This window comes from Athalia rosae, chromosome 4 (genome assembly GCF_917208135.1).
Source record: "Athalia rosae chromosome 4, iyAthRosa1.1, whole genome shotgun sequence".
Lineage (NCBI taxonomy): Eukaryota > Metazoa > Arthropoda > Insecta > Hymenoptera > Athaliidae > Athalia > Athalia rosae.
The window spans coordinates 4,222,842-4,250,392 of NC_064029.1; the positions used below are offsets into that span (position 1 = coordinate 4,222,842).

At 37.7% G+C, this 27,551-nt stretch overlaps 1 protein-coding gene and 1 long non-coding RNA gene across 13 annotated transcripts; one reads left to right on the forward strand and one right to left on the reverse strand.

The window, feature by feature from the left end:
* Positions 1 to 154: 154 nt before the first annotated feature.
* Positions 155 to 27,368, forward strand: LOC105688935 (kinesin-like protein Klp10A). Of its 12 annotated transcripts, XR_007278029.1 has the most exons (14): positions 10,629 to 13,182; positions 13,460 to 13,554; positions 15,126 to 15,227; positions 16,328 to 16,471; positions 17,636 to 17,666; positions 18,330 to 18,741; positions 18,851 to 19,424; positions 19,501 to 19,750; positions 19,860 to 20,014; positions 20,096 to 20,305; positions 20,423 to 20,597; positions 22,761 to 22,865; positions 24,291 to 24,502; positions 24,608 to 27,368. XR_007278029.1 is itself a non-coding variant. In XM_048654003.1 (13 exons), the coding sequence occupies exons 1-13, from the start codon at positions 11,961 to 11,963 to the stop codon at positions 24,440 to 24,442; spliced, it is 3,627 nt and encodes a 1,208-aa protein (XP_048509960.1). In that variant the 5' UTR covers positions 10,637 to 11,960; the 3' UTR covers positions 24,443 to 27,368. The 12 variants fall into 12 exon arrangements, 11 of the variants coding, with proteins under 11 accessions (XP_012261014.2, XP_025602044.2, XP_048509963.1 ...); XM_048654003.1 differs by having other exon boundaries at positions 10,637 to 13,182; positions 24,291 to 27,368; XM_012405589.3 differs by having other exon boundaries at positions 10,643 to 13,182; positions 22,773 to 22,865; positions 24,291 to 27,368.
* On the reverse strand, positions 1,085 to 4,289 carry LOC125500624. The gene is made up of 2 exons (XR_007278046.1): positions 1,821 to 4,289; positions 1,085 to 1,581 (listed from the first exon to the last, which is right to left on the reverse strand). It is a non-coding gene; the product is annotated as an uncharacterized LOC125500624 (long non-coding RNA).
* Positions 27,369 to 27,551: the final 183 nt, after the last annotated feature.

Genomic DNA, 27,551 nt, shown 5'->3' on the forward strand with positions numbered 1-27,551 from the left:
CGTTGAAAAACTGATCAGAATTCACTTTCCGCTATTTGCAGAATGCAAAAATTTATAACTGATTGTTGTTTAGTGGCGTGATCTGTAGGAAAAGATGAAAATTTTGAACGCTCTGCAAGTTGATGCCAATAGTAATCCTGGCCGTAAGTTGGCGCTCGTTGTCTTCACGTTGTCAATAACGGACACTGGCACTTGGTAGTATCCCGGCTCAAACCAAACATTTTCCTCGTCAATTAAACCGTCTTAAATGCAATTCCTTGCGATATCGAGAACATCAAATTATCCTCTAAGTGTCTGTGATTGATTTCGTCTCTTTTACTGCTGGACTGGATCGTGTTAACGTAACGAAGATACGGGCGGCCCTACCACAATTTTGAATGCAAAAGCATTCGTAACTGTCAACCAACCGAAGTCTCCTATGCCGGAGTCAGCTGCCAAGCCGTGATCATTTCTGACCACTGTCTATCGTTTCACAGTTTTTCCCCGTAATTATTTAACATTTCATGGTGTATATTGTGCAGAATTAAATGACAATGGATCACGATATGTGCAACATCACCGCTGGCACCAGCATAAATATAAAGAGGACAGATGGTGAGTGCTTATTCCATAATTTGACCATTTTTTTCCATGCGTTTATTTTCGCCGTGCGTGGGTTTTCACCATACCTTGGCTGGCTTTAACCGGTTAATTTTGCGACCTCGATATTCCCATATTTAGAAAATCTGTTCTCTCGATTATTTGTTAACAGAAATACCGCCCTATTATCTAGGAATTTTGAAACTTTGGACATCAAAAAATTCTCAAGTATTTCACGTGCTGCGTGCATCTCTGTTTGCCTGTTTCTAGGTGTGCTTTTTTCGCGAATATCATCCAAGTCTGTTCCCTATTACGTCTTTCCACATAAACCTTAGCTTTTCAAATAATTTTTATTTTGCTAAGAATAATGAATCAGAGTATAACGAAAGTGGGATTTCGAAAGTCTATTATTCTAGCGTAACTAAACTCATTAATAAGTAGGGAATAGAAACAGTGACGAACAATTACTTTGTGATACGCTCATACAACTGACACCCATAAGATCCACATGAGTATGTACATTTATTTCCTCCAGTATCCAGTACGTTTTATCAATCTTCTCGTTAAACAAAAACCACATTTTTTCATTTTAATATCATAAAAACATTGGAAATCATCTTTGTCTCAAGACCCCCACTCGAGTCTCAGTTCCCGCCACGATGAAAGATATGTGGTTTTTTTATAATTGATACATTTATTTTTTTTTCAATTTTCATCACACGTTTCATTTTGTCACTATTTTTAAGAGCCTGGCAAATATTCGCCGAGCACGAATTTAACGATGCCTAAAATTACAGAGAGGGATTATGCATATGGACGGTACAGAAAACGTAACAGACAAATAATCACAAATATTCGAAACATTTGGCTACCAGCCATATAAAAATTTCGGACATGTTTTGCCTCTCTCGTAGTTTTTGCTCAAATTTTCTTCTCTTCAATCGTATAGTCCCACATGTTCAAATTTCTTCTAAGAGACCGGAGAAATGTCATCCCGATGTACTGCACACACGTGGAAAAACCACAAACAAATTTTTTGCATAGAAAGTAGTCTGAATTCAATGCTCTGATAATTTTATTAAATAAATCGCACCCGATAAAAAAAAAAGAAAAAATTTGCACATGTATCATCATCTTTGACTACTTAACAATGCGTCAGACACTATGCCTGAAATCTACTTCTGCAATAGTCCTCATTGTTTAGCGAATGAATAGCGAGATATTCTCGTTGAATTACTCACGTGTCATATGCTCTGCACACGTATAATATTTTTTATGTATGTGCGATTTACAATTACGTACGTTGTCAGTGTCATTCCCATGTCTGTAAGCATACATAGAAATGTACACTCGTTTTGACAATATCGCTTCCGTTAAATCACCTTACTAACGAGTAAAGAAAAGCCTTGAATTTTCTCCGAATGATAAGAGATGATTCTTCGCTACCGCGAATTTTGCTTCTGACAGTTCTAACGACTGACAGCTGTGAAGTAATCCTTCTTTATCGCATTACTTTATATTACAGCGTTATGAACTTCAGCTTTATGTTTGTTTACATCGTATACAGAATCCGCGTTAGTTTGCCCTCGAATTTGGATCATGATAACATATCACGATGGAAGTCGTTGATTAGATCTATTCTCGTCATTTATACCACGATAAATATCATATGTAGACATAATCCTCTGAATCACATCTACATTTTAATTCAAATTCTGTAAACTCCGTTCTTGATTGTGGGTTTAATTCGTAGAAAAAAAATCGTCTTGTGACGATGATGATGATCATCGCAGCAAGTGCCGCGCCTAAATCAATAGTTCTCTTCAACAATAGCGCGTAGATGATTATGAAGGTGCATCACATCGTTACATAGTATAGTTAGTTGGTTACAATTTGCAGTATGAAAACTAGCTTGAGCTCTTCTATTTCAAATACAAAGCATATCACGTATATCCATCGTATCTCTCATGTAAAATACGTAAAAACTTAAATCAATTATCGCTGGCGTAGCGCCGAACGAGTGAGAGAGATTTTCGGTGAAAAATTAAAGAGTAGCGGCTATTTTGAATTGACGGTTAAAAATTTTCGGGCGAGCCTCTAAAAAATAACGAGCGTTTCCATTTCGTTCAAATCTGTCGATGCCTCAAACCCGTTTAAAGAACGTTCATCGAAATTGTCGTTGTTTTATTTCATCCATTTGGTCTACTCGTTTAAAATCAACGCCGTAGAATGACTCAGAGAAGTCGCCAAGAAAGGAGAGGGTTTGCTAATAGCACGTATAGCTGCTGCTTTTTTTTTATTCTTTACTCTCGTATAGGTGTTACGCGTCTTTCACATCCACAGTGCCACATATTTCTCCCTTCCTACCTGATTATAGGTACGAATCATACTTACAAACACGTTTAATCGTATGGGCGAACTTGCTGCGGTTTAACCCACGACCGATCTACACGTGTAAAATAGCCAACTATACTGGCGTCTACCGGGTGGTGATCTCGAAATCTACCGTGCAAAAAAAAAGGATAACAATCAAGATATCAAAATCCGGAAAACGTATCTGTGAAGTATTCAGAATTTATTTCACAAAGAGCTTACGATTTTGCATTGAGAACAGACTTATTTTTCCTGTTTTTTTTTTTTTTTTTTTTTTTCAATTTTCCTTACACAGGTATAATTTTTGCGAAGCGTACTGCACGGTATCAGGTATTTCCAGTTATCGGGTTGAGTAACTCTACTGAATATCCGTATATACAGCTGAAATCTGCATCCGGTTGACGTTATGAGTTTAAAGAATAATTGAATGCAAATCAAATGAATGTACGTAAATTCTCTGATTATACAGAGACGTGCTCGTATCTCGTCGTCTCGTAGACGTAATTTGCTGAACAGCTGATATAATATCTTTGTATATATTTGATCGGAAAATCGAACGGATTATATGCGAGTTCTTTGAGGGGTTCTCTCTTCTTTTACGCGATGTATAATTGAAACTCCTTATACCGCTATCTCATTTATTTATTCAAGGATATCTGATCGTGATTGAATCTCAAGTCTCATTCTCATTGTCGGTTGGATATAAGTGTATGTGCTAATTCTTATAAGGAATGTGAGACAATGATCCCACTGCGTTTCCTGGTACTCGAGAAAACCAAGAGAGATTCTTGCCCTTTCGTAACGATTCACTCGTGTATTTAATTATTTTATAATTTCCCAACCAACAATAAGAAAATTCATTTTTAAGTCTACGTCGAGTCTCCTATAGAACATCGAGATTACTCGAAACGAATAACTTATGATTCGAGATTGCACGTTCGTCGGCCTTATTGTCAGAACACCCGATATAGTTTCATAATTTACCGAAGTTCTTGAGTTTCGCTTTTGACAAAACTCTGGTATTCATTTTTTGAAGAATACCCACATTAGGGCATATACGTCGTACACACGTATCAACTTTCACTCAAGAAATACACCCACTAATTGTAAGCCACGCGTCGATCTGCAGTGGCCGGCTTCTTTTTTCAATTCTGACCACTAAATTGGTTATAGCAATTATAATATTATCTCACGGTAAGATTTGTTTCATCGATTTGTTATACCTGATTTAATTATCGGCATAAGTCGTTAACTTCGTTTTTCCGCAGCGTTATCGTCATCGTGCAGGTTTACCATCGAAGAAAAAGTAACCAAGATAAAATCAATAAATGAGAACAATCCGCACCAATTACCTATGTATCTTTGAAAAAAAATATTCTTTTAAATTACAGCGACGAAAAAATATAAATGAAAAACGAAATGAAAATTGCGACGTTAATCTCAAGGCCTTGTCGCGTTAATCTTTACTTTTTTGAAACTAATTAATTTCTTAATAGGTCACACCTTTTTTTTTTATAATTTCGCTTTGATATTCTATACCTTTTAAATCGCGTTAGTTGATTTTTTTTTTCCCCCTACAGTGATTTCCCACGAGCTTTTGCGGTATAGAATTTGGCTTAATCTTCGCGCGAAGGCTACATTAAATGAAATCGTGAATTACAGCGAGCTTTTCAATTTCAAATATGAGCTAGACGTTTCGTTGGCTTCCGGCGTTAGCATTTCCCATTCGTCTTCGCGTCGTCTTTCCTAGGCTGCGGCAAAACTTTTATCTTGTATTTCTCGTCGTCGAAAAAATTGGAAAAAAAACAAGAAACGAGAACAGAAGAAATAAAAACGAAAAAAAGAATCTTTCACCGAAGAATGATAAAAAAAAGCTTCTCCGTTTAAAGCGATACACTCTCAGCTAGAGATGCCGCTGCCAGAATCGATATAATATAGTTTTTGAAACGCAAGAAATTTTTTTAAATCGTGCACAGCTTTATTTGACACTATTGCGTTGGTGTAAAATAAAAGAAACGAAAAATTTCGCGTCCAAAAAATATATATTCACAGATCACACCGCTGCGCCGTAAGCCAGTGAGAATGTCAATGAAACGGTGTTGCATAACTTGATCCTCATTATCGTGAGCCGGCTGTTATGTTAAGCTAACACATTGATGATTAAACATAATTAATACGCCTGATGTATATTACTATATTGTTACCCCACGGCAAGTGTAGTTCTTTTAATCAGTTCTTCTTGTTCTATTTTATTTTACTTTTTTTTCTCTTCTATATTTTTTATCACGACGCAATAAATTTCAACGTCGTTTTCATACGATCAGAAAAATTGGATGTTATAAAAGAAGTGAAAAAACAATAAAATATATATTTTGTCTAGTTTTACAAGAGTCGGGGAATTGATTCTATGAGCTATTTCAGAAGCCGTTCTATTTTCAATGGAGCATATAGCTGAGAGCATGAAAGACATAGGCCGGATAGTTGAGTACTAGGAAATTGCTAAAAATAGATTGCACACTGCACATGCGGTCGCTAGACAACAAGTGGAATATGTATACTACTCTATTAAGAACCCTACTTAATTAGTCGGTTGAAGTTGTAGCGCCATTGTAAAGGGGATATCGTGACAAATGAAACGACGATGATAAAAAAAAATTAAGTAAAATTCAGCTCCGAAATGGGGTGAATTTTATACCGCGTCAATTATTCAACTCTTTATGTTCTCAATCCGTACGTTGTTCTCGAACCTTGAATTTGTCAGAAAAATCAGTCTTTCCATCGACATTTTGGGAATAATTTTTCAACAATTTCGTCCCTACCGATCTTTGAATATTTAGAATATTTTTTTTTTTAAAGAAAAGCAACAGATCATCCCCAATCGCGCTTTGACGTTATTTTTTAACGATGACAGAGAGGCGACGTAAAATTACATTTTCTTTCACCCCTCTTCGGAAGAATGAAATAACGTTATTCACAAAGCTTTTATGAGGCTAATGGCTCATGAAAAAATCTCCTCCACTTTTGTTTCTAAAGAAAGAGGGAAGAGAGGGGAGAAAAGTATCTTATAAACGACGCGACGAACGGACGTCTCGCGGAGCCTCAGGTTCTGTGATTCCGTCCTTGCTATACTCGGAAAGTTGCCGTTGCTCTGCCTCCTCGCCATTGGCACGTGGGCGATGTCACCTTATAAGGACGGGTATCCTTAAAGCAGATTGGACGACCTAGACAACTTTGTAAAATTTTTTTTTTTTTTTTCATACATATGTATCATACGTTCGTATCCGACGAGAGTCGAGTCGGTTCAGAAGTTTGTTTTTCTCTTTCTAAAACCTGATGATACTCGAAGCGATTCCGCATTCGCTCTCTGAAACGAGTAGCTATGAATTATTAGAGAAACACCTTGCGAAAGAGAAGCTTCTTTCGCTTTTACTCTCCTTCGCCAAACTTTTAGAATGAAAATTTCTTTTCCGCAAGCATTGTAAACCTGCACAACTTCTTCACCATCCGTAAAAACTAGGTCTCTCGAACGAGAGGATTCTACGCGAGCGAACAGCTTGCTCTTAAAGTCGCTTATTGGCTTGCAGCCAGCTTTTAATCCAATAACTTCATGTCACATCTTACGTATACATATTATATACATACTGTACACCTGAATTGCCACATGTAATCGTGCATGTATCGAACAATAAGTGTACGCAAATTCTTCGCCATGGAATCGACTCACCCCTGCAAATTGAATACTGGGGGTAAACGTACGATGTCGGTAAAAAAATAAGAAATCATGGCTGAAGTCATTCGAGTCAGAAAGTTTTATGTTTTTATGTTGGGTGGCAGAAAATGAAGAAGATCAGATAAAGGACCGCATTGATTACACGTTTGGAAAATTAATTATCATTCCGACGACGGAGGGGAAAATTAATCCGTGCATACGCGTTGATCGCTTCCAATTTTCCAGACGCCCGGGTAATCGACGTTGTAGTTATCAGCGTTAATTCGATTTTCGAGCAGGGCGAATCTCGACGATCCTGTCGAGCTGCCGTTAATTATTGACGTTGATTGAGGCTCTCCAATAGTAAAAGAGAACATCTTGGATCACCGCATTATAAATCTCGCGGTAGTTGCAGGGCAAGGTCCTTCGCCTAGATCTCGCTCCTCCGTATCTTTCTCTCTCATCTTCCCTCTCGCTTTCTTACGTCATTTCTATCGTGGAAAGAGAATCATTATCCGATGAACTGAATGCGTGGATGATACCCCGTTTGCATAGATTATTTCGACATTATTTCATCCAGATATTCCGTATCCAATACCCCGCATCCTGAACGATCTACGATATCGGTAAAATCGGTTACAGATTCGTAACCGACTGAGAATAAAACAATTGTTAAATAAATTTTGATGATCGGTAAAAATAAAGAGGCATCGCGACTCGGTCGGTACAACCAGACGGGAGTGATTAAACTTAAATTGAGATTGAAACGTTTTTAGTCTTTTCTTTTCTTCTTTTTTTTTTTTTTCTCTTTTAATACGGTTTCATTTCTCCGGCTGCCCTTTTACGCCGTTTAAATTTAATTATGTGTATCGAATAAATGAGAACTATTTCACAGTATATTTTATTGGAGCAAGTTCAGCTGTTAGTAACCCTTGAAACCTATCTAATTACCGCGACTGATCTGAAATTGCACAGTAATTGAACCAATTATTGAACAAATTAACGGATCTATACCGCGTTTGCGCTTTTAACACGGTGTGATAAATTTCATTGCTCCGAATATTTCGCTCCTTAATTCCACGCACATTCAATCTCTGTTAATTTTCCCCCGACGTACATTTAATCGCCCCGTCGTCTCGTTGTATTGATTATTCACGCTAATTAAATCGGCTATATACGCGGATAGGTATACATATACACGTCTCGCGGTGATCTCCGTGGATTCTTTTCATCCGTCCATTATCAGACTGGAAATCGCAAGGATACGACCACCGCCGCGAGGATATTCCTGTAGAAGAAAACTAAAATTGACAAACTATCGCTTTCGTGTGGTCAGAAAATTTGAGTCTACCGATCCGTGTGTACGTACAATTCCGCTCTCGCTATAATATTTGCACGATTCACCCGAATGCCAAAAATATGTTCACTCAAAAAAAGTCGCGCAGCGTTTGGTATACACCTGCCTCGCGTATCTTGCGAATGATTAAAATAAATGTCAAGGATCGAACGCGAGTACGGTACCCACTAAATATGGAGTCGTTATACGCGATTCCGTAAAAGGCGCAGCTGTGTGTAAAACAAGCTGAAAATAATTTTCAAGGAGATTTCGAGCGACGTATCGTCGTTTCCAACGTCTCTTCCACGAGGCATCAGCTGCAGCCTTCGCTTCGGCGAGTGAAATTTTTTTTCACCAGTATATCACGGGTATTTTAATCAAATTCGTGCAATCTACACCCGGTGACCGTATACCTAATTTCGTGCAAGATAATTGTTTGCGATGTAAAAGAAATTGTGCGCGAGGACCGCACCGACGTGTGTGTGTAATTGTGTACCGGGGAACGCGATGATCGTCGCGCATCGACGGGAGTGCATTTATTTTTTAGGCGCAGTACGCGTATTATTATCGATTAAAATAAGAAGTAAAAAAGAAGATAGTAACGAAAAGAACATTTGTTGTGTGTTTATGCTTGATAGATTACGGACAGGATGTTACTGGTTAAATTTAATGCATCATAAAGCGGCAGGCAAGCAAGGGTCGCCTCCAACAATCCAATTGTGAATCGTATAAATAGCTGGTTATTCACGTATAGTACCGAATGCATCGTTTCTGTCAATCGACAATTTTTCTTTGAAAACCAATTTCCGATCTGGCTCGCGTCTGACCGATTATCTACGTGCGATCTTTATTCCTAGGTTAATTCTGATAGATTTAAAATTTTCCTACCCAACCGGATCTTCAGCGTTACTAATTCCACACGTATTTTCCCATCGATCCGTTTATACGTATACCCAACGTCCCAAACGAAACATCTATATTTATTCAAATTGACTTTAGAAGAAAATTGATTGTCTTGTGTACGTCTTTGTTAATTTTCGTTACCACTCCCATTGGATTAAATCTCGTAGAAGACGCGATGCAATTATAATAAGGGAGCGTGAAATTCTACGTAGCCAAGAGGCTGCAAGAAGAGAGTAGCTCTTAAGGGAGCCGCTTGAAGTTCAACGACGAGATCATCGACGAAAAAATTCTTTCTCTCGAGTGGTTCTACTTGTACACCTCCCTCTTTACGATATACGTAACATCGAGTGGTGCTTCGCCTTCGAAAATCATTCGGATAAACGAAATTCCCGAATTATTACACGTACGGAAATTTTCCAAATATATATTGCGCTTTTGATGTTTTCGTAGAGAGAAAGAACTTGGGGGGGAGAGAACGAAAAATCATTTATAATACTTTTCCGAACGTTCCAATAACTCGATTTACATGCAGGGTAAAAATGCATCGGGAATTATCGGAGTGCAGGCCGAGAGAAAGAGCGAAGAATGCGAAAATATACCAGAATAGAAGTATCCTCCTCTGAGGAGTGTAAAAAAATCCCAGCTGAGAAAAATGTTGAGAAATAAAAAGATTCCAGCAGCTCGCCGATCTTCTCGGGTATACCTACTCCGAAATAAGATTTAGTCTGGATCGGCGCGTTGATTCCTCTGCGGTCACACCGCGTTATAATTCGGGGTCAAGGTTCGCTTCGAACGTTTGTCTTTCTACGCGCTTACGCGCTGTATCGAGTGTCGGCGCGTGTTGTACTTATATAAGGGTAAAATAAACTGCTTTCCGAGTGCCGGGGGGGAACTGGCAAGTTGGCAGACGAACGCGAGGAGAGAACGCCTGGGGACGGGGAAAGGGCGTCCGACGCCAAAGGGGTGAAGGTCGAGGTCGTGGAAAATATTACGGCTTCTGTTATCGACGATGCATTTTCGGTACCTAGTACCGTTCGGGCCTGTAATGGACGTCGACCTGTAAGGAATAAAGAAACGAGCGAAAAAAAAAGGGAGGCGAAACCTCGCCCGCGGTGCGTGTCGTTGAAAACTATTGTCTGCCGAAGTCGAGAAGTTCCGTGACTTCGGAATTGATTGATCATTTCGATCGATGGAAGCGAGGCATCGCCGAGACTTGGGCCGAGTTTTTTCTACGCTCGTACTCCCGTTGCGCAACTTTTCATTCATATATACATGATAACGCGTACAATTGAATATACCGCAAAATTAATCCGTTCACTTTTTGCGATATCGAATCTGCGATTGTGCTTTGGACTCGATTTTGTCGAGGCTCCTATTCGCCGTAGAATGTCTTCGTCGATCTTCGTATGTATCCCTCGTGTTTCTAATACTTTTTTCCGATCCGATCTGCAATTATACATCGCGCGGTTTATCCGGTTTAGCCCAGCTGAAGAACAATGGTTGTCACAACCCACGCGTTGTCGATTTACTACCTCACCAAATGTCTTTCACGCGTGTCCCCTGGGTGTACATCGCGGATGGTGTTATTTAAAAATTTCGTGATTACGATGAAATTTTCGACTTATCGTTATCACGAAATAGAAGGAGTGCGCGTATGGCCAATTAGCGTCAACAAAAACCGTTAATTTAACTTTGTTATCGACGTTCTGCTAATCAATGGGGGGAGTCTTATAGTTGTTCAGCTGTTGGCAGTCACCTCGTGATCTTCTTGCGCTTTGTACCAGCTAGGAGCGATTCCAGTTCGTCTTACCATTAGTCCGTCTTATAATATATCCGGTCGTCGTGATCCGTGATCGTCTAGTTATCCAATCGGGTTTTCTCTCAACTCTGAAATTCAATCGCTCCTAGTTCTGTATCTGTTTCTCGGTGTTAATATCGTCGAAAGTATCTACGCGTCCCGCAGATATATCTCCCTGTTCGTATTACACCAAATATATGACCGGGCACATCGGCTCTCGAATATCCGCCGCGCGAAAGGCGATAAAAATCGCTTAATAAAAGAATGAATTCAGACGTAAGCGCGACATAAACACAACTACGTGTTGCAAGTCGAGAGTCCAAACCGAGTCCATGCAGTTCAGCGGACTTTAACGGATGTTCGCATACCGGACAATAACGTATCGGAATAGAATTTGTGTGCGGTCGGAATGCTTGACTCGGTTACTTCTTCCTCAGTGTACGGAGGATGATTATTATTGCATAACGATATAAACATCGTTTGGACGGATGATGACTGCACAGGGACGGGTCTTGCGCGCTAAGCGTGTAAAGGAAGCTCTGAATAATAAATACGTTTATGAATCGGTTGCTATAGAGGATGCTGTCAGTTGATTGCTCGCTCCTGAGCTGATACGAAGCAATTGACGGGAGCTCTACAAGTGGTGTCGTGTTATACGTTGATTCGGGTTAACGCGGCGGTTTTATTTTTTTTTATTTTATTTTTTTTTTACCGTTAATTTTTTGCAAATTCTATCAACTTTTCTAAAAATATTCGTCGCGATTGTGTCCGTGTGCCGCGCGATTAACGGCGGTGTTTCACGTCGGTGTACGCGTCCGCGCATCGATCTGCGAAAAATTATCTGCGGGATTATCGGAAAAATTTTTTTGCCCCAGTCCGCTGCAGAGAAGAACTGCAGAGATATCGGAGAGATAACCGTTGAATTGGATGTGTTTTGTCGGCGATAAATGGATCGATGATCGTTGACGTCATCTTGAAGTGAAGATAGCGATATTTCGTTTTTTCACACTGAACTTCAAGCGACATATGCAACTGCGTGCTAGGTGATAGCTGAAAATGTCACGCGGAGAACGTCAGCCGCGATGTCAGGTATACCGCACCGTTAGTCACCGTGATATCGGCCAATCGCTGACGAAAAATATCAGCAATCATGAAGACCGTGAAGCGTAATCGTTCCCAGTGAAAAATAAAAAAAATATCAAACAATTATAAAACCAACAAAAAAAATAAATAAATAAATAAATAAATCGCGAATCTCCGGAATGGGCTGGTTGACGCAATGCGTCTGCGGAGCTCGGAGTACCGGCTCGGAACCGGACGTGAGAAAACAAAGCGCGGGAAAACGTGGGAAAAAAAGAACGGGCGAGAAAAAAAAGGAGAAAGAATCCTTCAAATCGCTGCCCAGTCCGAAAATCGCGGTTCAAGAAAAATCGAACGGGAAAAATCATGCGATTTCAAGTCGTTCGAACCCGGATGACAATTTCCGCGAAGGACGACAAACTGGAAGCGAAAACCGCGCAGCTGTTGCGACGCTGCATTCTGAGCCCGGAAATCGTTTGGACGAGACTTCACCCCCTGTAAAAAAATCAACGGCCGACGATAAGTGCGAATTAGTCGAAGATAGTATTAAATCCCGCGAAGGATCGAACAGTACTTTTTCTCCGGTCGTTAAATCGGCCGATTTTATGCCTCCCGACGAAACTGGCGGTTGTCTTGAACGAATTGGTTCGAACTTTGAACCAATCGAAGTAATATCGCGTCCGAAGATGCCGGAAATCGATGATGGAAAAAAACTTCTCACTACTGCAGACAAAAAATTGACTTTTGCTTTCGGCGAGCGACCGTCGATTCTGAAAGAGATCCCAAAGATCGACTACAAAGCTAATAACCGTAAGACTGAAAATCTCGATGACGAGACGCACCCTGTAGCCATGGAAAGTTCAAATCTGAAAAACTTCAACAGGCAACTGAATCTCTCTTACGTTTTATTGAACCGCACCGATAACAAGGAGAGTGGAAACGACACCAACGCGGGGCTTCCCTCCTCGAGTGACCACGATGTACATCAGAGTTTTCGTAGAGCTCGCGTAGTTTTACCAAAAATCGAATCGAACAAATCTCACGCGGACTGTCGCGATCAACAGCATCGCGTACAGAATTCCCACAGAGCAACTATGCCGATCTCCAGGTTACCCAGATCTAAATCGAGAGTTAAGAAATCTGCGGACGATCTGCCCGATATCCAGGGGAAAAAATACGGTTTTAAAAACCCGATATCCCAAGTCAGAGAGTTCAATCAAAACAGGAACTCTTGTAGCTTCGAAATTCCATGGCGCGACGAGAACGCAGCTACTGCAATTAAACCGGTGGTTCAACGGGGGATTTTAAACTCTCAGGGAACGCCGTCGAAAATTGCGACAAAAATCAGAAACTCGAAAGAGATTGCTTTGCTCAACGATTCAGGGTTGAAGGCTAATGAAAATGGTAATTTTATCAAATTGCCATCGAGATCGGGCTCAAAATTTCATCCCCCTCCCCCGTTGTGATGTCTTCAAAAATGGAGAAGAAATAAATTATTGATAACTTCGATCGATTTATCTGAAAAAAGCACCCCCGCAAATTGGCTATGTCTCAATACCTTATCGTTGAACTTGAATATCGCACCTGATAAAACGAACACGTCATAACGATTTTTTTTATCATTTCAAATTCAATCGGATTCAAACGCATTTCTCACATTCGAATAATCTTCTATTTCCAGGCCGCGTCCATTCCGCTATTGTGTCCGGTGTCAACTGGGAACAGCGAAGTGTCACCGTGGAATGGTTCGAGAGAGGAGAGACCAAAGGCAAAGAGGTAAGTAAGCGTTGTAAAAATGTCGATAGTGTTTTACAGACTGAAAGATATTGGTAGAACATCCGGACGACATGTTCTGTACTCGCTAAAGTTGTTAGTGCCTACTTGTCCTACTTATGGGGCAACGATATGGTATAAGGACCTTTTTATCCGTTACAACCTACCAGTGTAGGTAAGTTTAATCTCCGAGTAATCTCGCGTGTGAAACTTGCGTTATTTTCACGACACGCAGTCGCGGTTACGATTCGAAAATGAACGAACTCTACACTGCCGCATTTGTAGTGCTTTCCAACCCTGCAAAATGTTAATCGATAGCGCGACTCCGTACTAAATGGTATGGTATCGATAAAAAAAATGATAAAAGAACTACAGGACGATAATATTTTTCTTTATATATAGTTCGATAATCGACAACGATTGATTAAAAGAGTTCAATTAGCTTTCAATTATTCGACAAACTAATGCAAGGTGACCTATAGGATATTTTCACGCTGCGGTCAATGAAAGTAGATTAGACGATTCGCGAAATCAAACTCGCTTTATCGTCGGTCATTAACACCGGTTTCACAATAGCATGCACACATACGCGTATCAAGAATAGCTTTAAGTTCAAAAGGAATGACCCAGATTTTTCTCATCACATTACCTCCTTCAATATAATTTTACACCTCGGAACGTGTTTCTGCTGTCGGAACCTCTCGTGGTTCGAATAATTTATTATCGAACTCTTCGGAGACGGTTCAAAAGGGGGTAATAAATTTTTGGAACCCCCGTTAACTCGGCACACGAGATTCGATGTGAGGATATTTTACAGGTCAGAAAATCAGGTGAAAGCTACGTTTTTTCATTAGGTATTCAACTAGCATTTGGAAAGCATATGTAATCTTAGATTACTAAAATTTGGATCTAAATTTTGGCGAGGTTTTTCTCCCAGCCAATCGGCGCAAGTTCGATGATTTGATGAATTTTTTAGTAAATATTCCTAGGTCATGGTTATCGAGCTATTTTCTATTCCAATCTTATGCAATGCCGAAATGGCGAGCGACCTGTATTGCTATTGAGAACAGCGGTCTATTTTCGACAGGCGTCGAGCGTTTGAGTTCGTTCTGAGTTGGTAGCCCATCAACATCTCGAATTTCTATTAATTCACGATTCGAGAGTAACGAGGGATTTCAATAAATCGCATCGTTTTCGTCGGTGAATACTTGAAAAATTCCGACTCCGTCTAGTGATCAACGAAGAGAGTTGAGAAAGAAAATTGAGATCTACCGTGACACGTTACGTCGACATGTAATTTGAAACCGACCGCTTAACAGTAACCTTTTAACTGAAAGTGACTCGAAGATTTAAAACATGTTGAAAATGGCTCCCCAGCTGAGTATGATACCGCGTAGGAAGGTGGGAATTGAAATTGATATAAAAACTGTTTTTTAATTTGTGGTGCGATGGGTAAAAATTGAAAATCTAACGGTTGTCATTAATTTTACGGGGTGCAAGCAATTGGTATCGATTCATCGTCGGATGAAAATTCGTAGAACCTTGATCTTCTAACCACCGTTTCATTATTTCAGGTAGAGATCGATGCGATTTTGGCTTTGAATCCAGAGTTGACACCAAAAACGATGGGTCCACCTCCACCGGTGACCAATCACATGATGCCTTCGCGTAACAAGGTCAGTTTTTATCCCTTCTTTTGATAGTTATTATAGTCAAGTCTCAAAAAATATCCAACAAAATCTTCGAGGCTGGAAACACCGGGTCTCAAAACTGGAAAATCCGTCGATATTTGGGGCGGAATGTAATAATTCTATACTTATAGCTTCACTCGTTTATTATTGACCAGTCGATGAATTTTGTTGACGTGTTACCATAGTGATAGGCTGACTCCTTTGCTCACATGAAAGAAATTTACTTTCGAGCCTCAACATTTCACATCATGTTCCAGTATTTATTCATCTTTCAGGTAGATCTGTGATTTTTATTATTTGATTGTCGTACCTCACAGTTTCATTAACGGTATTACTCAATTCGGATTCTTTTTTTGTATTTCTTACTTGTGGTACAGTGGATTCTATGATATCGTGATTTTTTTTTTGTTTCTACTGATGTTTGTTGTGATTCAAAAAATTTTTCCTCATTGTCAATTGAGTTTTCACCGATCGAAGCTTTTGGAAGTTGATGTGAATTGTATCAATCACATAATCACAAGAGCTCGCAATAAATTTCTCTTGATTCGATGATCGAATAGTGAATTATTCTCACATATGTCATCACGCTTTCCAGGGACAACTGATTAATAATATCAGCAGAATGATAAATAATTTTTTGGTGCTTTTCTCAAAATCGTATTAACTATACGTGTATGCAGGTATTATATACGATTACTAACAAAATCATTTTTTGCCCCACCACATGGACGCTGCACATGATCTGGATTCAACGATGGATCGATATCTGCGAATTGGATTTGGAAAACATTCCGAAAATTGGCAAAAAAAAACAATTTTTTTTTTTCGTTTGGAAACTAAATGTTTACTTTTCTCCATATACTTTCGATCCAATTACCCAACCTTCGACCCTCCCCTCAAACACCTTTGTCTTGATTTTGGTAATTTCTATTGCTCGCCAATTTGATAACATCTTGTCTTTTTTTTCTCAAAAATCCGTCGCGTTTGTCGTATTATTTTTGTTATTTTTTTATTTTTTTTTTTTCAACGATCTTTTCCGGGTCTGGTTCGCCTAATCGTTATAACGGAAATTGCAAAACTACCAGGACTCTTCCGGTGAGGAGGACGAGGGCGTTGACGAGTATGAAAATCAAGACGATGGCTCGCTCGGACGTACCGGTGCTCCACAGACAACGAGAAATGGTCTTAGCTCGGCTACCCTTCCTGTACGAGTCACATCTCGGCTTTCGGTAACGCGCACCCCAAAACACCATCAATTCCTTCTCCGCTCACCTCCATCAACAACCATTTACCGTGGACCTATAGAGATTGCCCTTCCCTATTTCACTCACGTAATAACGTAATTGCATAATTGCTCCATGCTATTTGTATACGTGAACACCGACACTGGCGTAATATTGACGAAGAAGGACATGAACCGATGCAATTTAGTCGCGTTAATGCGTAATACTTGGATTAAATTAAATATATGAGATTTCCCAGTCAAATTTTACGTCGTATCGGAGAGTTTGTTCGCTGCTTTATAATTTTATTTATCATCTGCTTAAAATGCAGCCTTTGGTAGGATTTTTTAAATTTCGGGCTCACACTATCTCTGTCGTATTCTAAAATAAATGCACGTATGGTGTAGATCTCAAACGAGGGTTTAGTGGATTTTAACACAAATATTTCTTAAATTTTTGGCTCTGGATTTCTCGAGTACAACGTCTCAACCTCTCAATGTGCCTGATTACAGAAGTTGCACAATTTATAATCCCAATATCTTGAGCATAAAATTTGAAAACTGTTGTCCGACAAACTTTTAATGCCTTGAATCGTAAGAAAACTGTTTCTCGGTAGCGTTGTATAAGTTACATACGTGTTACATGTTTCTCTTTGACTCGCTGGTAAGATCATCTGGTCGGGTTTTATACCTTGTTTATTTTTACACGAATCGGTACGCAATGTACACGTATCCAGGGTGTGGTATGAAAGTATCGTGTTACGTGAATGCAGAAAAATGACAGAGAAAAATAATAAAAATTATAATATTCATTTCCTCGCAACTCTCCGAACTCTCATCGCGAAATAGCATTCGCACATACGTATAAAGGTCTCTGGCTAGGTCTATCTGTTTGCAGGGAATAGAATGGGAATATCTATAATTACTTGCGTGGTTCTCATTGATAAGACCCAGATAAATTATACTAGCTGCGGTACTCGTGAATCGGAATGATGATGTCTAATAGTAAATGACAATTATGTATCATACACGTAGCTTCGAATATGTTCCTTGTATTTTCAGCACTGGTTTCACCCACTGTCTCTCCATGCCTTTGCTTTGTGCACGTGGTAATAATACATCGGACGTGAATACGCCATTGATTAAAAAAATTATTTTTATTCTTTTCCAGAATACGACGAGGGCATCCATCCCAGTAAAAGGTGAGCCTACATGCACTCGTTTTTTATCATTCATCCATTCCTTCCTTGCTTCCTCTATTTGCCCGAAACTTTTTGCACTGTAATATAAGTATCCCAATTTTGAGTAAAATTTGCCCACACATGATATTAATATTAAGGTAATCCAACGAGTGCGATCCACTGAATTTCTCCTTAACTAAGGTATACCTGTATATAATGTTCCATTGTATCATCATGTGTGTTCACATGGAAATATCGATATTTAGAAGCTATATCTAAAATACAAGGGCAAGGACCTCGCGCAGTATAACGCCAACAACCTTGCTGTGAGTTGTGTTATTTTTTACGCGTTAGTAAAAGTCGTAGATTTCGTGTTATCATCCTCTGATTTAATCAGTTAATTGTCCGGGAGTTCTTAAGGCCTCGAAATGAAATTTTATCCGATTACATATTGTTTCGGAAAGGCGAACAAAATATTCCAAGACAAACGACAAAACTCTGTTCAAGTCGTGATCCAACACAGCACCTGCAATGGTAACGGTAGACTATTTTCGTTCATTGTGTACATCGAGACATACACCCCTCTATTTATTCTTCAAGCAATTCTTCATTCTTAGAATTATTGTTCTATATTATGGCATATAAATTATATTATATGGTGTAATATATTTCTCAATTCTTCAGCTGGTTCAAACAGACAAATAGCGCGGACAGGACGGCCAACAAATATAATTCCAGCCATCACATCAGTAAACGGACATGGCGATTCAATCTCAGGTCTTAGTCGTCGTGAAGTGGAAAACATTCCCCCGACACCGTCTACACCTGCACCATCCAGTGCTTCTACTGTGGCAGCAAACAAGCAAAAACAGTTGCAAGTACAGGCACAACAGCAGCAACAATTACAAGTACAACAGCAAGCGGCACAAATTGAAAATGGAAGAGGCCGAAGATCAAATGTTGTGAGAGAGGTGGAAAGACTCAAGAAGAACAGGGAGGAGAGAAGGCAGCGGCAAGCGGAAAAAAAAGAGGAGAAAGAAGCATTAATGAATCTAGATCCCGGAAATCCTAACTGGGAGTTTCTTGCCATGATCAGGTAATTTCCTTCTTCCTGATGAAAATTATGTACTGTCAATATCGTTCCATGTGGAAGAAGACAAATTCAGCATCAATAACGTTGATTTGGTAATTTGTTCATTTTGCAGAGATTATCAAAATACTATAGATTTTAGACCGCTGAGAGAGACAGATTCTGTAGAGGATCATCAAATCACAGTATGTGTCAGAAAACGTCCTCTGAATCGCAAGGAATTGAATCGTAAGGAAGTGGATGTAATAAGTGTGCCGAGCAAAGATCAAATGGTTGTCCATGAACCAAAAGCAAAGGTTGATTTAACTAAGTATCTAGAGAACCAGCTGTTCAGATTTGACTATGCATTTGATGAAACATGCACCAATGAAATAGTCTACAAATATACAGCCAAACCCTTGGTGCAAACTATCTTTGAGGGTGGAATGGCTACTTGTTTTGCTTATGGCCAAACTGGCAGTGGAAAGACCCACACAATGGGTGGAGATTTTAATGGAAAGACTCAAGACTGCAAGAAAGGAATATATGCTATGGTTGCTAAGGATGTTTTCAAGTATTTGAAATCATCCAAGTTTCGCTCTTTAAACTTGATTATTTCTGCTAGCTTCTTTGAGATTTACTCAGGCAAAGTTTTTGACCTCCTCGCTGACAAGGAAAAGCTCAGAGTGCTCGAAGATGGGAAGCAGCAGGTCAGTTACTTTTTTAACATCTGACAATTCCGGTGATGAACGATAAAAGAAATATTTTTCGCTTGTACTCATTCAGGTCCAAATAGTCGGGTTGACTGAAAAAGTAGTGGAATCCTGTGACGAAGTATTAAAATTGATTCAGCATGGAAATAGCGCCAGAACCAGCGGGCAGACTACCGCCAATGCTAATTCCTCTAGATCACACGCGGTCTTTCAAATCATAGCTCGCACACCTGGAACTCATAAAGTTCACGGAAAATTCTCTTTAATTGATCTGGCTGGAAATGAAAGAGGTGCTGATACATCTTCAGCCAACAGACAGACTAGTGAGTTCGTTGTTTGGATTACTTTGTACTATTACATTGAATATGTCCAAATTTATCATCGCGTGTTTTCACACGTACGCAATATCTAATAAATATTTCCAACACTCAGGGATGGAAGGTGCCGAAATCAACAAATCATTATTGGCGCTAAAAGAATGTATTCGTGCACTCGGACGCAAGGGTACACACCTGCCATTCAGAGCCAGCAAGCTCACGCAGGTTTTACGAGATAGTTTCATTGGAGAGAAATCAAAAACTTGCATGGTAAATGATTTTTCACTATAGGGAACAACTTACTGCCTTTTTCATCAACATCTTTTCACAATAGTTTCAATTTTATTACAGATTGCTATGATCAGCCCAGGAATGAATTCCTGCGAGCATTCTTTGAACACTTTACGATATGCAGACAGGGTTAAAGAATTAGCTGCGACTGATCCAACAGAAATGAAGATATCCCCTACCGAAGAGGAAGAACTAGGGTTGAAGATAGATGACCAAACGAACAATAGCGTTCTGTCAGATAGTGACTTAGCACAGTTGAGATCGCTCAATGTAAGTACATGACTTTCCACATCAAATATGGATGAGAATTTTTTATAGGTTTTATTCACTATGTTTCTTATTCAAAAAATTATTCATTTATTCCACTTTTCTCTTCATATCTATTAGGAAGGCGAGTTATCTCAAGATTTGTATACTTTCCATGAAGCTGTATCTGCGCTACAGTTATTGGAAGAAGAGGTTTTGGATACACATAAACTAGTGGTGGACAATACGGCTCGGTTTTTGAATGATGCCCATAGTGTTTTCAGTGCAACACACGAGGTGGACTACGATCAAGAAGGTATGTTGATCTATTTTATTACTATTTATGACCTAGAAATCTGTACAAATCAAACCCCGTAGACCTTTATATTCTTTAGTATTTTTATAGAAATCGATCGAGATTCATAACTTTTTAACTGCGTTAAGTTTTCGAAGAGTAATATTATTTTATATGCGAATATACCTATAAGATATTGCAGGGAAAACCGTGTTTGGGACGACGGCGACACTTGCTAGCATATTAACAATGATTCAATTTTTCAAATTTGTTCTATGAAACATTTAATTAAAACTATTAGGCATATATTGACCGGCATTTTGTTCTGATGAACTAAGTAAGTATTATTTATAAGTTTTCAACAATTTCTCTATCGATCGCGTTTTACAACAGATACTCACGCAATGACAAAGGCAAACTCAATCTTCACATTGAGCCGCAACTGGAGAGGCAGCAATGCAACGTTAAATACAACAATTAGTATAAATAATAACTTGAATACCAATTCAGATTTTGATATTCAGTCTAAACTGAACTCGTCAGTTGAATTCTTTTCCAATGACTACCATAGATCTCCTTGGGAGAATGAATTAGAACTTGATAATACTGATAATTCGGCATCTAGTGATGTGGATTCTAATGGTGATCTGAAAGAGCTCAAAGTAATCGCCAAAGATAGACAAAGTCCAAATCTTAGATCTGTTCCAACTAAAATCGTGAAGAATAAAAGTTTTTCCGTTAATAACACCCCGGTGGAGAAAAAATGTCCAAGTAGAAAGTCAACTACTTCTATCACCAGAAAAAAATCTAAATATAATTGGGCAGGCACTTTCAACAATAAAGCTAAAAAAAGTATTTCCTTTTCTGAAAGCTCGTCATTATCACCAACTGGAAAAAATGTAAATAACAATTCAGTATTAGATCAGACTGCATGTAGTTTTGCAGATGAGAAATTGACAAATTCTAGAATCGACCGCAAGTCAGAATATAGCGTATTAAATTTGATCGGAAAAGATCCTCCCCAAATGGGTCAGAGATATGGCGAAAAGTGGCAGTCTAATAAGTTAACAAATATTGACAGACCGCTGAATTCCAAATTAAATAATTTTATTGAAAGTGACTTACTGTTTCCAGCTAAATCAGACAATTGTTATTTGACAAAAGGTGATGTATTTCCCACTGAAATTAATATATTTACCAACTCTCCCAAGCAGTTATTGCCACATTCTGTCTTGAAAAGTACCGAAAGCTTAGATTCTCTTACACGCGAATATAGTTTTGATGGTGAATCGTCCAAACCACATTTTAATACACCCTTATTGACCAAATGTTGGAAAAATTCCGAGCTCGAATTTACTTTGAACTCATCAGAAAACTATAGTCCACAAAAATTCACCAGCAACAATACAGCGGAAGTTTCAAGTTTTGAAGAGCAACCCGCAAATCAAAGATCATCTACAAAAGCTCTCTGCAGACAACTGTTTCGAGTTACTCTGAACTTGATCCGTAATGTTATTCTATTCACCATTCTGCCTGCAGCTTACATTGCATTCTTCATGTTTCTACAAACTGCAGAGAACGAATAAATTTGACCAAATTTGAAATGAAAAACAATACGCCAGAATTCAACGTTCTAAAAATATGTTCCTTTCTCATTTGCATTTGAAACTGCTATATTGGAACTGGTTATAATATGTTTTGCCTAATTATGTTTTAAGTATGTTTTTTTTTTTGTAATTTATAGTATTTATCGTAAGCTATAAGATATGTTGTGATGTTTGTGCTGAATTTTTATATTCTCGCTGTTTTAGCATGGCTAGCATGTGCGTGGCTATATCAACACTACGTGTGCTCTCATATTTTTTACAGTTTCAACTAATATTAAATGAAATTTTGCTATATCTATATTCATTGGCAATGAATTGGCCATCTCTTTTGGTCTAACGCCACTTAGTAATCTTGAAGACATATAGCCTATGAATTCGATTTTTGAACCTGGAGAATTAATTGTAGAAATATTATTCGGTTTCCCTGAAAATGTATCTTGATGCCACGATATAAATTTGTATAGATATTCTTAGGCTTGATTAGCATAAGAGACTCACTCATAGATGAATACCATCCATTTACAATTGATATTTATTGATAGAATTACATATGTTGTAAAAAGTTAATGTAAAGCAGGATCCCTTACAGATTTGAGACGGAAAAGAACAAAGTTTGAGTCACCCTACCTGAGGCGGTTCACAATACGTAGGCGACTCGTAGAAAGAAAGCAATTTTCTGATGGTACGACAATGTTCGAAACAATAAAAGTGCATAAGCAATAAACGCTTATCTTAATCTGTACTAAGTACTAATTATTTGTTGCTTAAGAAAACTTTACAACTCGTTAGATGAAAAAAGATCCTCAAAAATAATATTCATTGACAATTCGACACATGAAAACATGATTTAAATTTGTGTACATGATATTTTCATATTTATCGTGTATCACATTCTGCTAGTGTTAATTATTACTCTATAGTTTTAATTCGCAAAAAAACTTCTCAAATATTGTCAATGTAGTTTCATATTTATACTTTGCCAGATTTTTACCGATTGCAAGAAACTGTATCACAGTTTATTTGGTTTTCACACAAGGTGTGCACAGATTTTGGCATTGTGTAAACTATTAATATTCGCTTTTTCACCACAGTAATTTGCTTAACATACGATGACCAATTTATCTCTGTATGCAGTCTCTGATTGGAATCATTTTTAATTTTCTGAAATTCAACACAGCCTTAGACTTTTGGGTTGACTCTTAACTTGTCCTACACATGAATTATCAATTATTTGACTTGAACTTTTCAAAATTCCACAAGAATCGGCCTTTGTAAATTCCAATAGTAGCCAATTTTCATAGTTGATTGTTATTAAACCCTGGGAGGCTATACTCAACTTTATTCTTTTCAATGGATATCTATGTGCCAACGTTTCACCTGCACAACATCTTGGATTTAATGTACATAGATTTAAAAAAATATAATGGCTTGCTCATCATGTATGTACATCAACCAATTTGTTAATAAATGTTATTTTTGTGGATTTCCATTCAAAGCAGTTTCGCATTCTTATATTAATTATTGGTATAGTGGTGTGATAATAGCACGTACTAATTATTACAAAGTTAATCTATCGTATCTTCTGTGATTTGAATTTTCACTTGTCAGTATTCTATGAGACTATTTTTTGCATATTCATATCCAAAGGCTGAAATACCACAATGGCAAAGTAACGTGAATTAAGAATCATATGTGCGTTATCTTATGAATTGAGAAACAGGGCAAGCCATACTGTGCCTGTTAGATGACTTTTAGTTGCTTCTGAATGTGCAATCATAAAATAAAACAAAACGCCCGCACTAATTTGAGCTATGGAATGTTGTAACACCACAGAGAGAAGGTCATTCAATTTTGTTCAACCAAAACATAGGAAAATTGTTGGAAGGTGTCTAAATTAGCAACATTTGTTTAATTTCTGTATTATTCATGATTTGTGATGTTTTTGATTTAGGATTCTTCATTATTCACTGGATCAAAGGGACAAGTATCTTAGAAAACCATCTGTTCGTCGTAACTAAAACACTGTAACGCCATACCTATAACCGGCCGATTGCTTGCTACATAATCACGCCTTGAGGTTGACAGGATTAAATGTTGTCTGTTACAGCGTACGCCCAAAAGTGGGAAGAACTATTGCTCCAGCAACGTGATACATTGAATGCCGCACTTGAGCAAGTTAGTCAATTTCGAGGTCAACTTCTTCAAGAAGAGCAGATCAGTCAGAAGATGACACGCACACGCAACACACGATATAATTAAATATAAACATCACACTCCCGTATACTTACTAAAACAACATATGGGATGTATCACCTGGGGGTGAGTTAACACTAATCCATGTTACCAGCCATTCCCAAATATGAATAGATGTCAAAAAAAAATTTGAAATTTGGAAAGCATTAATCAAGAGTTTTTGGTGTGCAGAATCTGATGCATAATAGATTTTCTGCTACCAGCCTTCTTTGGAGGTACATTCATTGTTCCTAAGTTATTACCGTTGATTGATGTCCAGCATGTAAGTATTTGAGAGTTTTCAAAAAAGCCTGAGTAATAAAATTTTATTAAATTCTTTGTGAAATACCTGTATTCCTAGCGAATTATCAAAGTAGTCGTGATGTACGTTGTAATGTAATCAAATAATACTCTATTACTATAGTAATGTACGATATATCTATATTTTTTACCGATGTTAGTATAGAGAACGCTACGAGTTCCTTAGTGTCACCTTTTTGCCTGATGAAATTTAACGACTACAGACTACAATTTTTTCGGCTTCATTATATTGAATGAGTATCACAAGAGTTTCAGAAACATTGAAAAGAAACTGTCCAAAACTAAATCAGATAGTGTAAACTCACCGTAAACGGGTCACTTTGATTGCAAACCATAAAATAACAAAATTAAAATGTATTTAACAACTAACTAAGTCAATAAAAAGCATGAATATCCTCGTTTTTTGATACAAGGCGTCGGCTATTCGATTATAATGAGATAGTTTGATCCCAACAGCTTCAGTCTGAACAAGTATATGAAGAATAACGTAAGATTTTAACTTATATTCAAATTTCAAGTTTGAAATCAGCATCCGTTATTCAGATTTTGACACAATGAAGTTATCATATTTATTATATCTAAGTTTCATCGACGCCACAATGTGTCAAATTCTGAATTTTCACAACGGATCTAGTTCTTTGAATTGCTATGCGTACAATATGTGTTTCTCGAGCGTGACCAGAGTGCTTTCGTCTTGTGCTTGAGCTGCAAATTCAGTTTGATGTACAAGATTATATGATATTAAATGAAGAGATAAATTAGAAGAAGAATTCAGTGTACCGCCGGACAGTGAATCCAGCCTTATAATACCGGTTTATGAAAACAAAAGAACTGTAGATCACCAACCCTGTCCTCGAATCATATCTTTGATTTTTCTGATTCTTGAGAAAATCATCTAATTATCTCAAGCATTCCACTTTTTCCTTACCTGCATGAAATCAAGTTTATGTGAAAATAATAAGTTGCTCTGTATATGATATTTCTTGTGCGCAAGCTTGAGTTGTTTCAATTTGTTTATACCTTTTTTTTTATCCATTGTAGTACATAGTTCTGAAGTACATAAAACATTTACTTGATTTTGCATGAGTCACAAATACATTTTCAATAATGTTAAAACTTTTATTTCTAAACATTCGTAGCAAATTTTCATAGAATACTAAGGCATTCGAAATTTTTTCATAATATTAATGAGAGGTCAAACATATCAAGGGTACAGAAAAAATTGATTGCTTAGAGCTGTCGTCAACTAAGGCAGTCGTTTGTTTGGGTACAGAGTTGGATAATCTAGTAGGAATGTGTTCTTTTATTGGTTTTTTATATTCAGTAACAAAAACCTTGTAATAAATAAACCAAATAACGACTGACCTCAGAAACAACCCTTAGCTATAAGTCGTTTAACTCTTTTACTTGTAGCCTGGCAATAGTCCAAGTATTTAGTTGTGAAATATTGTTACGATTCATTGATTCAGTTGTCATATATATATTTCATTCAAAAATTTATAGCTATTTTCTGTTCATTATTATAATTGTGGTATCATGTGAATAATCTCTCATAAGCCTTAAAATAATATTCTGTGTTTTTCGAAGTTTATTTATTAGATTATGTGATCTTGTCCTCTGTTGATGAAAAAAAAACTTATTTATCTTTATTAGTTATGAGCTTATTAAAAATAAAAGGCATAAATCCTCATTCTTTGACCTAATGGATGCTCTAACTAAAGCATTTCATCATAATGTTTTTATACTTACTACAATGCTGAGCCCACAGTCAAACATTCGCAATTTTGCACCTTACATCTACTTTTAAGAAGAGGGTCTTTTTGTAATATTTTAACTCATTACAGAACTTAGGTGTTACCATTAGTTTGTCGAAATATTTGACCGACTATATTCATTCGAACTCTGTAGAAATTACCTAATCTTTGCTTCACCTAAATAGTGCCAAACCAACGTAAGAGAGGTTTCTGTACTTGAATACACACGTTAAGTGGATTCATAGTCTGCATTAATCTATTGATCAAATGTATTTCTGCCAGTTTTCTTCCGAACGCAAGTTATTCTCGATCGTCGAAAAGTTATAGGAAGTGAAAATGCTGAGTAGATCTCAGCTAATTTAAATTTGAAAAGGAAAACTATTGTTGCGTATTATTATTAATAATTGTTGAGATTAAGTAAGGATATCTTGAGTGATATCGACAGTAACGTATTTTCATGCCCACGTATTCCATGCGGTCTGCAGTGCAGGAAAAATTTCAGAAAGACACGAATCATGTTGATTCCTGTAAAATTGTCTAAGTTATCTCATGACTTTCTGTAGTTCACATGCATTAGTTGACACGTTTGTAATTAACCAGAGTGAACAGAAATATTAGCTTTTTTCTCACAGGATGCAATATTGATAAAGCTATGTTATTGTTCTAACCATCATGTAATTTGTCTAGCATGTCATATTTATCCTACACTGTGTTACATAGATTCATATAGATTACCGACTTTTAACACGACTAGATCAGACACGATAATTATTCAGCTAACCGATTTGCTGATACTCCCGTTGTCTCTTCACAGAATATTTCAAAAGCGTAATAAAATGTGATGAAAGCTTATTAATTGAATAAAATTTTGAAATACCTATTATTCTTTCATTTAAACAATGTGAAAATTCGGAAAAGCAAAATAATTATAAGATTCAACTTATCACTGGTAAGACCATACCTACTACTTGAAATGTATCGACCTGAAATGCATGAAAATTCTTCATCAGAAAACTTTATTTTCTGCTGTTTTGATCATCACTGTATACGAACACCTACAA

What these genes read in the sequence shown, in the direction of transcription:
- LOC105688935 (XM_048654002.1), top strand. Translation starts at nt 11,961, where the DNA reads ATGGGCTGGTTGACGCAATGCGTCTGCGGAGCTCGGAGTACCGGCTCG. An exon ending in GGCATCCATCCCAGTAAAAG is followed by an intron (nt 17,667 to 18,329) that starts GTGAGCCTACAT and finishes TCAATTCTTCAG; the next exon opens with CTGGTTCAAACAGACAAATA. An exon ending in GGTGGACTACGATCAAGAAG is followed by an intron (nt 20,598 to 20,969) that starts GTATGTTGATCT and finishes GTTTTACAACAG; the next exon opens with ATACTCACGCAATGACAAAG.